At 41.6% G+C, this 13,219-nt stretch overlaps 1 protein-coding gene across 1 annotated transcript in view; it reads left to right on the top strand.

The window, feature by feature from the left end:
- LOC124622404 overlaps nt 1-12,903 on the top strand; it is a 180,500-nt gene extending 167,597 nt beyond the window's left edge. Inside the window, exons 2-6 of the mRNA XM_047148092.1 lie at nt 3,132-3,242; nt 3,792-3,928; nt 7,589-7,659; nt 7,845-7,928; nt 12,184-12,903. Coding sequence (XP_047004048.1) covers nt 3,132-3,242; nt 3,792-3,928; nt 7,589-7,659; nt 7,845-7,928; nt 12,184-12,305 — 525 coding nt within the window. The 3' untranslated portion in view covers nt 12,306-12,903. The remainder of the gene's footprint in view (nt 1-3,131; nt 3,243-3,791; nt 3,929-7,588; nt 7,660-7,844; nt 7,929-12,183) is intronic.
- Nucleotides 12,904-13,219: the final 316 nt, after the last annotated feature.

Here is a 13,219-nt window from a genome sequence, read left to right as displayed (position 1 = left end):
TAGCTTTAATACATGACTCATTGTGTTAACCATTTAATGCAACATTATACCCCTTATACGGAGATTATAACAGCATTTTAAAACTTTTAACTCGGTCAATAAATTTTTGTTGCCCCAGGAAGCCGTTAGATAGGCAGCCCGCAAGTGATGTTTGCCGCCGGTTAATCATTTAGTAATACAGATACTGCAGGTTCGAACCCTGCCTCTGACATGGATGTGTGTGATGTCCTTAGGTTAGTTAGGTTTAAGTAGTTCTAAGTTCTAGGGCACTGATGACCACAGAAGTTAAGTCCCATAGTACTCAGAGCCATTTGAACAATTTTGAACAGATACTGCAACAATTACGAACGATAACCAACCAACTCGTGAGTCAAAATATGTAACCTGAATTAAGTGAAAAACTTACTGGTCTCTGACTCATGTTCGATAGAGTGGGAGGCTTTTTATTCCAGGATTTTAGCTTTTCAGATTTAAGTTTATTCTTGTTAATGTTCGAAAATGTAAAATAAAAAATCAACAGAAAAACACTTGGCTAGGCTGAAAATAGAAGTCAGGAATCGACAAGAATTAACTAATAAAGGTGTCCAGTTCTTTTCCTGAGGCTCCAATCAGCGGCCAGAGTTCAAGTCCCTCTGAACGGAAATCGCGAATGAAAAACGTCAGACATGGACACAAGTAAGGAGTCTTGCAACATTCATCCATTTTCTTTTGTTACTGCACAGCATATTAGCAACGTTGTTGGCAGAGGACAGTGATGGACAAGATGTCATTCAGCAACGTCCCAGGTAAATTCGGTGGACTACAGGTCAAGCGAATAAGCGTAATACGAAGGTGGCAGACGCTGTTCTTGGAAGTAGGTTTGCACAGTCTTCATAAAGTGGACTGGTCATTGTCTGGACGTGTGGAATCGCTGTGTGTGGACACAATCTCATGAAGTAGAACCTTTGCTGATCAGTCCGCATTCTTAGCTGAGTAGTTACGTTCTTGCCTGCCCTGCAGCGGTATGGTTGGAGATTTTCTGCGCTCGTGGACTGAGTGTTGTGTTGTCCTCATCATCATCTCATCATCACCGACATGGAAGTAGCTCAATGTGGCGTCACTGAAATAAGACTTGAAACTCGGCGATCGACCTTCCCCAAATGGGTTCTCACCCTCAACAAAGCCACACGATCATTTCATTTTTTTGCCGTTGTAATAAAGGTAGAAAAAGTAATCCAACTGTAATCATTTCATTTCTGCTGATCAGACTGCCTTCAGTACAAGGCAATCGAGACATGTTCACTGACACGGAAAGTGGCTAGAATGATATACTCTGGTATGAAATGATATAAACAAAGAGTGTTCAGAAAACATTGCACTCTAGTACAGTGAACATATCGTAGCTAATGAAAATCGTGTCTAGCCAATACTCAAACCTGGGATGTCTGTTTATCGTCAGAATTTCTGAGCGATTGCCTGTGTGTATTGCGTATTGTGTATTGAACCGGGGACCTAGAAAAGAAGGAGAGGCTTCGTCCCGCCATGGCCCTCAGTGGTTCACAACCCCACAGCACGACACAGCAGTCCAGCCTCCCCACAGCCGCCCCACACCAAACCCAGGGTTATATGATAGCCGGTGCTTTAATTTCATCTCATTACACCTTGACAGCTTTCAGCTTTAGTGACTGCATTTATTTCAGTTCAATGAAATTAATTCAGTTTATTTGTATCCCTAATCCAGCCACAGTTCTCTACCATAACCTCTTCTCCAGAGGTGCTAACATTACACACCCACTGGGTTCAGGTTACGAAGGTTCAGTGATAATTAAGATCTTATTCGAAGCCGGAGGCATGCTCAAATGGCCTAAGTTTAAGTCTGCTGCTCGTGAAACGCGAGGTATATAGGTTTAGAGTTGGTCTGCAACAGGTTTTCATTAGCTGCGACATATGCCTTCAAGGACACCGTGAAGTGTGACTAATTCTGTAACACAAAAGATCGCCTCTCTCCACGCTATTGAGGGCATTTAACGGCCTGTGGCGTTTTTAGTTTGTTGAGAGTGGACGACTATGGAATGAGTTGCGTGCCATCCGTCCATCCCCCCAGAAGACACCGTTGAAGTGTCGACACAGACAGGTCCACAACCAGTGCAAAGTTCCGTTGTCGATTCGTCTTACATACGACGAGTACAGATGTTTAATGCAATAGGAACAAGAAGGAGATGTTCCAATAACCCGCTCAGATAACCCTCATGTGTCCAGTGGATCCACAGACTCAATACGCCACCTGAAATCTCACGTGCTGAGGATGTAGTGAATGACATTTACCAGCATGCTGGCTCTTGTTGTGTCTTCTCAGTTTCACTTTCTAGCTCGTTACTGATTTAGCAGTGCGTTCCCTTGTCGCATATAAGACGGCACTACTCTGAATCCGTCTCGATCTTCTTCCTCTAGCCTTAATTACTTGTTGCGGGTCCACTGTCATCCACGTCCTCCAGTATGGATATTGTCGAAACGTTGTTTCTGGGTATTCCAATTATCGTCAACTCTAGTGTATGGTTTAGATGGAGCGACGAAGAACTTCTTTTGTTACGCGACTTTCGTTAGCTACGATATGTTTGTTACGTAATAAATAATCGCTAATGACGACGTATACAGGGAGATTTCAGGTGCCCCTATTAACGTGTCTTATGTAAAGTGCAACGCCCTCAAATACCACGTGCTAGTTTTCATATTCTTTCGCTCGCTACGTGCAAACTAGGGTCCTGTATAAAAAAAGACAGGACTTTTTTGTACGAAAATTTTGCACTACGATTTTATCTGCTAGAAGCTGTAGTTTTCGAACTATTCAAGAAATACGTACACAAGTGATGTCCAAAAGCATTTTTCTTGTTTAACTCGAAAGCGCTGGCCTCCAGCGGGTGCGTATCCCAGTACAATATTTATGTTCATTAAATTTTGTAAAAGCGACCTGTTCAACTTTTTCATGGGACTAAAAGCTTGCATGTATCGAGCGAGAGAATATGAAAACGTAGCACATGGTTTCTGAAGGCCTTGTGGGTTGGTTATACCCGTAGGTAGGGGCATTTCAGTCACCCTCTATATCTTATATTCCACTCATTTCGATAAACAGTGAGCGTTGTCTTTGCCGACAGATGTTTCCGCTGCTACTCCTGGTGCTGCCTTTGCTGGCGGAGGGTGCTTCCTCTGACAGTGTGGGCTGTGTACTGCAAGATGCCTCCACGGAGTTATTCTACATCACTACCGTAAGTTAGTAGCAGTACAGGAAAGGTATTATACAAGCCCACAATACTTTTATGATTAAACAATATTACAAGCAATTTTTCAATGTATTTATGACAGAAGGAAATAAGATTCATAGTTTATGTAAGACAGTAAAAAAGTAATTGGAAGAAATTGTCACACAAAACGCATTCTTTGCAATCTTTTCCGTAACAGGAGTCAGTAAAACCTGAAGTCAGGAACTGCCTGAGTTGACAGCAATGTCTAAAGGAAAATAACATTTTTAATACACGTGACACATTAGACTGCCCCAGTGTAACGTATACATAAATTTTCTACGTTGTATTGGCTATATATCTAATTCAATTGTACGTGTGTTGTTAAATCCTTTCCTGCGTTCGTCCGTTGAGCTCGTATTCGGTTCTCGTGAACCTGTTAGAGAATTTAGTCTTTAACATAAAACCTATACAGTTTCACTTGATCAGTGTATTAACGCTCCAACTTATAAGCTGGAATAGTTAATATCACATGCTGTGATTATTGTACTTACAAGCTGTGCCGTGGATCCACAGGAGGAGAAGCCCTGGTACCAGCAATACCAGTACAAGGTACCCGGCCTGTTTGACCTGGGCTGTGTTACTTACGTCCAGTCGCCTGGGGAGACCATGATCGAGATGAACCTTACCGGGAACTTCAGCAAGGTGCCTTTGTAAGTCACTGGAATAACCTGCTTTATGTGAGGCTCGGCATGTTATAACAATGGCTAGATACTAGTGGACAGCGATAAATACGTGATAATTTATTTATCTTCTTAAGAAGGCTACATTCCTCACTGAGTTAACATAATGCATTCCCCTGACAGCAACGGAAACAGAATTCTGTACCAATGTAAATAAAGTAAGTAAGAGAAGAGATATTCAACCACATGTTGATAGTGATCTCCTAGTGCTCCATCGCAATAAAATCTATTCCAAAACAAAAAGGATTTTGTAGACACTTCCGAAATACACATATACCCAGAAGGATTGGCCAAATATTATTGTTTCTTGATAAACGCGATAATATCAAAACAGTCCATACAATTTCAAGAATCTTTGGGTCAGTACACTTTTGTGTATTGTTGTTGTTGTTGTTGTTGTGGTCTTCAGTCCTGAGACTGGTTTGATGCAGCTCTACATGCTACCCTATCCTGTGCAGGTTTCTTCATCTCCCAGTACCTACTGCAACCTGCATCCTTCTGATTCTGCTTAATGTATTCATCTCTTGGTCTCCCTCTAAGATTTTTACCCGCCACGCTGCCCTCCAAAGCTAAATTTGTGATCCCTTGATGCCTCAGAACATGTCCTACCAACCGGTCCCTTCCCTCGTCAAGTTGTGCCACAAACTCATCTTCTCCCCAATTCTATTCAATACCTCCTCATTAGTTATGTGACCTACCCATTTAATCTTCAGCATTCTTCTGTAGCACCACATTTCGAAAGCTTCTATTCTCTTCCTGTCCAAACTATTTATTGTCCATGTTTCCATACATGGCTACACTCCATACAAATACTTTCAGAAACGACTTCCTGACACTTAAATCTATACTCGATGTTAACAAATTTCTCTTCTTCAGAAACGCTTTCCTTGCCATTGCCAGTCTAAATTTATATCTTCTCTACTTCGACCATCATCAGTTATTTTGCTCCCCAAATAGCAAAACTCCTTTACTACTTTAAGCGTCTCATTTCCTAATCTAATTCCCTCAACATCACCCGACTTAATTCGACTACATTCCATTATCCTCGTTTTGCTTTTGTTGATGTTCATCTTATATCCTCCTTTCAAGACACTGTCCATTCCATTCAACTGCTCTTCCAAGTCCTTTGCTGTCTCTGACAGAATTACAATGACATCGGTGAACCTCAAAGTTTTTATTTCTTATCCATGGATTTTAATACCTACTCCGAATTTTTCTTTTGTTTCCTTTACTGCTTGCTCAATATACAGATTGAATGACGTTGGAGAGAGGCTACAACCCTGTCTCACTCCCTTCCCAACCGCTGTTTACCTTTCATGCCCCTCGACTCTTATAACCGACATCTGGTTTCTGTACAAATTGTAAATAGCCTTTCGCTCCCTGTATTTTACCCCTGCCACCTTTGGAATTTGGAAGAGAGTATTCCAGTCAACATCGTCAGAAGCTTTCTCTAAGTCTACAAATGCTAGAAATGTATGTTTGCCTTTCCTTAATCTTTCTTCTAAGGTAAGTTGTAGAGTCAGTATTGCCTCACTTGTTCCAATATTTCTACGGAATCCAAACTGATCTTCCCCGATGTTAGCTTCTACCAGTTTCTCCATTCGTCTGTAAAGAATTCGTGTTAGTATTTTGCAGCTGTGACTTATTAAACTGATAGTTCGGTGATTTTCACATCTGTCAGCACCTGCTTTCTTTGGGATTGGAATTATTATATTCTTCTTAAAGTCTGAGGGTACTTCACCTGTCTCATACATCTTCCTCACCAGATGGTAGAGTTTTGTCAGGACTGGCTTTCCCAAGGCCGTCAGTAGTTCTAATGGAATGTTGTCTACTCCCGTGGCCTTGTTTCGGCTCAGGTCTTTCAGTGCTCTGTCAAACACTTCACGCAGTATCATATCTCCCATTTCACCTTCATTTACATTCTCTTCAATTTCTATAATATTGTCCTCAAGTACATCGCCCTTGTATATACCCTCTATATACTCCTTCCATCTTTCTGTTTTCCCTTCTTTAATTAGAACTGGGTTTACATTTGAGCTCTTGATATTCATACAAGTGGTTCTCTTTTCTCCAAAGGTCTTTTTAATTTTCCTGTAGGCTGTATCTTACCCCTGATGAGATAAGCCTCTACATCCTTACATTTGTCCACTAGCCATCCCTGCTTAGCCATTTTGCACTTCCCGTCGATCTCATTTTTGAGACGTTTGTATTCCTTTTTGCCTGCTTCATGTATTGCCTGTTTGTGTATTAACAGTTTTAATTTGCCATTAAGTCTCGGTCTGTGTGTTAATTTTCTTGCTCACTCAATGAGTAGAATTTATACAAAAAGAATATGCTGCTAACTGCAAGTTAAACACCAAATAATAAAAATGTTAATCCGTTCACAAGGACATTGCGTATAGATATTTAACAAGCTTTTTGTTTGTCAGCTCTTGACATTATGTTCCTATGGGACAGCTGGTAATATAAGTAGTTCTTTTCAGAGACTGGTTGTCACTTATAGTTTACGAAGTATAATTTGCTATAAGGGCTACTGCAACCGTTGATTGCTAAACGCTTCTAAAAATATTTCGAACTGTGTGCAGTCTTGAGAGACACAGTTCTCTTTACCGGAATTTTCAATGTTTGCAACACTTCTAAAACAGCTGTCTGTATCTTCAACCGAACAATTGAATGATGGCTGTAATAAGGAGGACGACTGTAAATATTTCTGATACAGTATCCTCATTCTTGTGTTGTTTTTTGTTTTGTTGATTTAAGTTCTTTACTTTGTAATACTTTCCTTTCCTTATTACTTTAGATTTTCTTAATAAGCATCAAACTGCGAACGACTTGACTGCATCTTACAACGATTGAAAGTACTTCGATCCGGTGATTGTACAGATAAATTCACGCTGAGACGCATTCTGAACGTGAATCACAGTTATGCAGGAGCCATGATGTTACACAGCAAATATATCACCAAAATAGGGCCTATTTTTCTATATTTTTGAAATTCACAGGTTTTACAGCCGATAAACATGGTGTATCAGTAAACTGAAACACGCCATTAAGTTCACCATTCACAGAGACAGCAGGCGAAAACTCAATGTATGTTACAACTACAGAATGAATCTAAAAGTCAGCGGTGGAGTGATCACAGTTCTGAAATTCGAAGGATAGCAAACCTGCATGCAGGACAGCGTTATCCGTTCGTCCAGGTATGTGACACAAGTACTGTATGGCTTGTTACGAGTGATTCTGTGAACTTGCGGTAGGACAGATATTGGCATAACCTGCTGTCCTGCTCTGACGATTAGAGAATTATTTGCGGAGAGCAAATTCGGGTTTCTGTTTCGGTGCAGTGTGCCATTTTAAGCTGCCACACCTTGGAAACTACATATGGGATGATGTAATTCTTGATTCGGTTCCTAAATTCATAAACTGTTATAAAGAATCACATAAAATATAATAAAACACCAATTGTTTGCAGCACTGGCTGGAAGGACTTCGGAAAACGTTGGAGCCAATTTCAACGAGAAGGCTGCGCCCTAGCAATAATTTCAGAATTTACCACAGAGAATATCAGTATATTGCACATGAGTGAGATATATACATTTAAACTTACTAGTATTGTTCTCTTTTTTTCAGCTTTCCCCTTAACTGCGTTGCATCAGCCACAGGAAATGGAAACAGGATAGACAAGGTCTACGAAGGCGTATGTAAGGGCAAATTCATACTTTCATAAATGTAAGCTAGTTTTCTAGAACTGCAGAGCCTTTTTTCGTGGTTGGCAGAACAGGTCACACGTGTTGCTCTTAGAACTTATCAAACTCATTTGTTTTTGAGTTACCTTACTCTTGTGGAGGAGCTAGACATAAACATTTTTATCTACTTCTCTTTCCAGGGAAATCTCTACTGAGCGGACCGTATAACATAGTGTACTCACATGAGGATTTCATCATGGACCGCTACTGTTTTCTGGGATATGGTTAGTCTCTCTCATCTTCTTCCATTAATCATTTCTACTGTGTTGTGTGTGTCGTGAACGAACTATTACGGTAGTTTTTCATTTTCGATGTGTGTGATGGAAATTCAGTTTGTCGATTCATTTCATACTTTGCACGTGTATTAAGATGACGGCTACTGGGAGGTATTCAACGTCCGAAGCAATCACTATCCGTAACGACATCACAAAACTCATATACACAAAAAACGGGACATATTAGATCTCAAATCACCGACAATAACACCCCCGTAAGATTGCTCGAGGGATTCTGCGAGCGTCTCACCATCTATTGTTTTAACTTCTACACTCCTGGAAATTGAAATAAGAACACCGTGAATTCATTGTCCCAGGAAGGGGAAACTTTATTGACACATTCCTGGGGTCAGATACATCACATGATCACACTGACAGAACCACAGGCACATAGACACAGGCAACAGAGCATGCACAATGTCGGCACTAGTACAGTGTATATCCACCTTTCGCAGCAATGCAGGCTGCTATTCTCCCATGGAGACGATCGTAGAGATGCTGGATGTAGTCCTGTGGAACGGCTTGCCATGCCATTTCCACCTGGCGCCTCAGTTGGACCAGCGTTCGTGCTGGACGTGCAGACCGCGTGAGACGACGCTTCATCCAGTCCCAAACATGCTCAATGGGGGACAGATCCGGAGATCTTGCTGGCCAGGGTAGTTGACTTACACCTTCTAGAGCACGTTGGGTGGCACGGGATACATGCGGACGTGCATTGTCCTGTTGGAACAGCAAGTTCCCTTGCCGGTCTAGGAATGGTAGAACGATGGGTTCGATGACGGTTTGGATGTACCGTGCACTATTCAGTGCCCCCTCGACGATCACCAGTGGTGTACGGCCAGTGCAGGAGATCGCTCCCCACAACATGATGCCGGGTGTTGGCCCTGTGTGCCTCGGTCGTATGCAGTCCTGATTGTGGCGCTCACCTGCACGGCGCCAAACACGCATACGACCATCATTGGCACCAAGGCAGAAGCGACTCTCATCGCTGAAGACGACACGTCTCCATTCGTCCCTCCATTCACGCCTGTCGCGACACCACTGGAGGCGGGCTGCACGATGTTGGGGCGTGAGCGGAAGACGGCCTAACGGTGTGCGGGACCGTAGCCCAGCTTCATGGAGACGGTTGCGAATGGTCCTCGCCGATACCCCAGGAGCAACAGTGTCCCTAATTTGCTGGGAAGTGGCGGTGCTGTCCCCTACGGCACTGCGTAGGATCCTACGGTCTTGGCGTGCATCCGTGCGTCGCTGCGGTCTGGTCCCAGGTCGACGGGCACGTGCACCTTCCGCCGACCACTGGCGACAACATCGATGTACTGTGGAGACCTCACGCCCCACGTGTTGAGCAATTCGGCGGTACGTCCACCCGGCCTCCCGCATGCCCACTATACGCCCTCGTTCAAAGTCCGTCAACTGCACATACGGTTCACGTCCACGCTGTCGCGGCATGCTACCAGTGTTAAAGACTGCGATGGAGCTCCGTATGCCACGGCAAACTGGCTGACACTGACGGCGGCGGTGCACAAATGCTGCGCAGCTAGCGCCATTCGACGGCCAACACCGCGGTTCCTGGTGTGTCCGCTGTGCCGGCGTGTGATCATTGCTTGTACAGCCCTCTCGCAGTGTCCGGAGCAAGTATGGTGGGTCTGACACACCGGTGTCAATGTGTTCTTTTTTCCATTTCCAGGAGTGTATGTTGCATTAGAGGTCTCTTTTCTTTAAAACACATTTTCGCAGTTCCTTTTACCTTAAAAGACAGTTTTCGCAGTTCCATTAAGACGCACGCAATCATAACAAAAAGTCGTTGAATTTTTGTATGGCCTAATCAGACAAATTTCTATCCTTTTCGTTGCCTACTGAATCTCTTCCCCTTCAAACGTAGTGTAGTAGTAACACTATTTCCAGAATGATCATATTCATGTTTGTTCTGAACGCTGGAACCATTTTCGAAACTTCGTATTTATTCAACTACAAATACTAAATGAAAAGAGGAAGTTTCAAATTTTTTTTCGTAATGTTCGATATCAGTTTAAAACTTTCATCCTCTAACATACGCGGTCGGCCTATGCTTCTTCCTTTGCACACACTCCCAGTCGCTTTTATTATTTATTATTTTGAGCTTTTCCTCATTACAGAGGCTTATCTCCAACATAATAATTTACTTGGAAATTACAGTGCAAACAATCAACGTTCTTAAACTATATTCTCAAAATATTCCTCCAGGTGTTTCGATCTTGTGTGTCTTCTTCCTCTGCGCCCATTCTCCTCATTGTGTGCTGTACATTTTGGAGCCAGGTGGTCATAGGTCGTCCTCTTCTTCTTCTCTCCTCCTGTTCCCACTCCAGTATCAATTTTGGTATTCTGATTTTCTTCATTCGTCGTACATGCCCGTACCACTGTAATTTCTTCCTATCCATTACGTCATATTTTCTGTCTTTTATTTCCATTCTCCTTATTACTTCGGTGTTCCTTATCTTTTCTTTCCTGGAGATTCTTGCCGATCTTCTCCAAAAGTCCATCTCTAGAGCTTGTAATTTTTTAATGTGCTTCATGTTAATTGTCCAGGTCTCCGTTCCATACAGAACCACACTCTCTAACATGGCTTTGTATAATAATTTTTTAGTTCTGCTCATTACATTTCTGCTCCATAAGACTGAGTTAAGCATCCCAATGACCCTCCGTCCGCTACTAATTCTTTTATTGATTTCTGACTCTGATTTTCCCTCGATTTCTAAAATGGATCCCAAATAAGAGAAAGTGTTTATCTTTTTGATTTTCTTTCCTTCAATGTATAGCTCATCTGAATCATTAGTCAAGTATTCTGTTTTTTGGTAATTAATCTTCAAACCCCAAGTTTTGTATGCTACTGCTAGTTGATTGCACATATAGTTAGCATCCTCCCCATTATGTGCTATGACTACTTGATCATCAGTAAATAATAAATGATGTAGATAGACTCCATCTCTTATTTCTAACCCCATACTATTACATTTACGAGACCATGTTCTAAGGCTAATATCTATATAGATTTTAAATAATGATGGTGACATGGGACAGCCCTGTAAAATGCCTTTGCTTGTTCTAAATTTCTGTGAAAGTTTAATACCAACTTCCACTTGGCAAATGTTATCTTTATACATCTGTTGTATTATTTTAATCAAGGAAGGGTTTATGTTTGCCATATGTAGTGCTCTCCGAAGTAAATTTCGACCTCTAACATACGCGGTTGGCCTATGGTTCTTCCTTTGCACACACTCCCAGTCTCTTTAAATTGCTTAAACCAACGGCTAATGCTTTTGTGAGTTGGAGGTCGAACACCGAATCTGGTGCGAAATGCTCGCTGCGCTGGTGTTTGCCACTCACTTTTCGCAAACTCAAGAGCGCAGAAAACCTTGTGCACCATAGTCGCCATCCGACTCGCAACTGACAGTGAAACGGAACGACGGTCCTATGCCGTGCGAACTCTACCGGCCGCTTTTGAAACCATCACAGCCCGCCCGTCACCGCCCACCACAAACTTTGAAACTTCCTTTTTTCATTAGCACAAAGCTTGTTCATTTTGTATTTGTACCTGAATACAAACGAATTTTTGAAAGTGGTTCCATCATTCAGAATAACCCTGTACAACGATAGCAAACACCTCTTGTCACATGATGTTAACACTTTCACATGACTTTCGGCATCGATCTGCAGACCAGTTTCACTGACAGAGAGGAGCGTTGGAAATACGATGGACACTCATCTGGTTGCAAGCTGGCTCAAAACGACATCCAGCCATTCATGTTTTGGACATTTACATCTCCCTAAATCTCTTAAAACAAATGCCGGAATAATTCATTTGAAACAGACTTTGCCGGTTTTTCCAGTTCTTCTCCAGTCCGAACTTATGACAGGTTCGAAAAGACGTTAAATTTAATTTTTATTTCTTACGTTCAAAGCCTTTTTCAGTTAAAGATTTCTTGCTCGCACGATTGTAGTAGCATGAGATAATTTAGATGAGATTTAGGAAACATTATTGTATTATTCTAGTCAGTTCACCCTGGCAGTAACTTCAGTCTGAAAGAGCATTCATTACATCAGTAGCTGTAAGGAAATCTACGGTAATCTGCAGCATTTGCACATGCTATAAGGATACATGACACATTTAATCCTGTCCGTCAATTAACCGGTTGAGAACTGCATAAAGCGAATGTTTCTGTTACAGAAGTGGCTCAAATCTTCACAACTGTCAAGGAACCCAGCGACAAGTTGATGGAGATGATATGGGAAATTGTCGGTAATCACAGTGAAGTGGACAGATCTAAGTTTCAAAAAGTGGTCTGTTAATGCTGTAATCATGGTAAAAACTATTAACGTAGTACATTTTGATATCGTTTTTATTTCTCACCCTAAAGTTAAATTTCATTTTCCATAGAAACAGCTAATTAATGTTGTTAAATAGGAAGTATATTTATTTACCATTGAAAGGATATGTTATTAAACACAATTTCTCACTTAACATATTTCAGACTCGTATGTAGTTTGAGAAAAAGATTAAAACAAGTGGCATCCAGGACACGGTCTGGGAAATTTATTTCTACGTACAGATAAAGAGAATGTACGCCAAAACGAACAACTTAAGATACGGTGGTATCTGCTGTAAATGCGTAATTTTTTTAGTATGTTATGGTTTCTATGTTACTAGCCTTAGTCAGTTTTATCTATGGTTCAATCTAAGAAGTTAACGTATGACAAACCTGTTGACACAAAGAAAGGTTGTGTACCCGCTTTGGGGAACCTTTCGAAACTGTCTTCCATGTTCTAGAAGCCTTTGGTCAAGTGTAACAGCTCTTACAGAACAAACGCACTTCCTGCTTCAGTAAACAAATTTCGAACTATGGCAGTTGTAACAAAGTTTCAGGAATTAAATATATGGAAAAGTGTACTTCATAGCGTTGTCATTTCTCTTTTCCCTACCATGCCGAGACTAAGGCACATATTGAGGAAACGAGGATTTAACGGTTCCTACTTCCTGATGGGAAGTACTTTCTATCCATGTACTTTATCTTTTATCGTTGGTCTACGACATAAAGCTGACTTTTGCAACGAGTTAACTTCTGTATCTCAACAACTGAGCTATACATACTGATTTAACAAGATCACCCAAAACTTTTTAACTGCTGAACTTTGCATTAACTGCATTCTGCACACATCTGTGGCTCCATCATGTCTCAATACAGCAAAGGAATCTCACCTCTGGC

Source organism: Schistocerca americana, chromosome 7 (genome assembly GCF_021461395.2).
Source record: "Schistocerca americana isolate TAMUIC-IGC-003095 chromosome 7, iqSchAmer2.1, whole genome shotgun sequence".
In the NCBI taxonomy this organism is placed as follows: domain Eukaryota; kingdom Metazoa; phylum Arthropoda; class Insecta; order Orthoptera; family Acrididae; genus Schistocerca; species Schistocerca americana.
The sequence above is the reverse complement of the archived record's forward strand: the minus strand, read 5'-3'. Positions and strand labels throughout refer to the sequence as shown.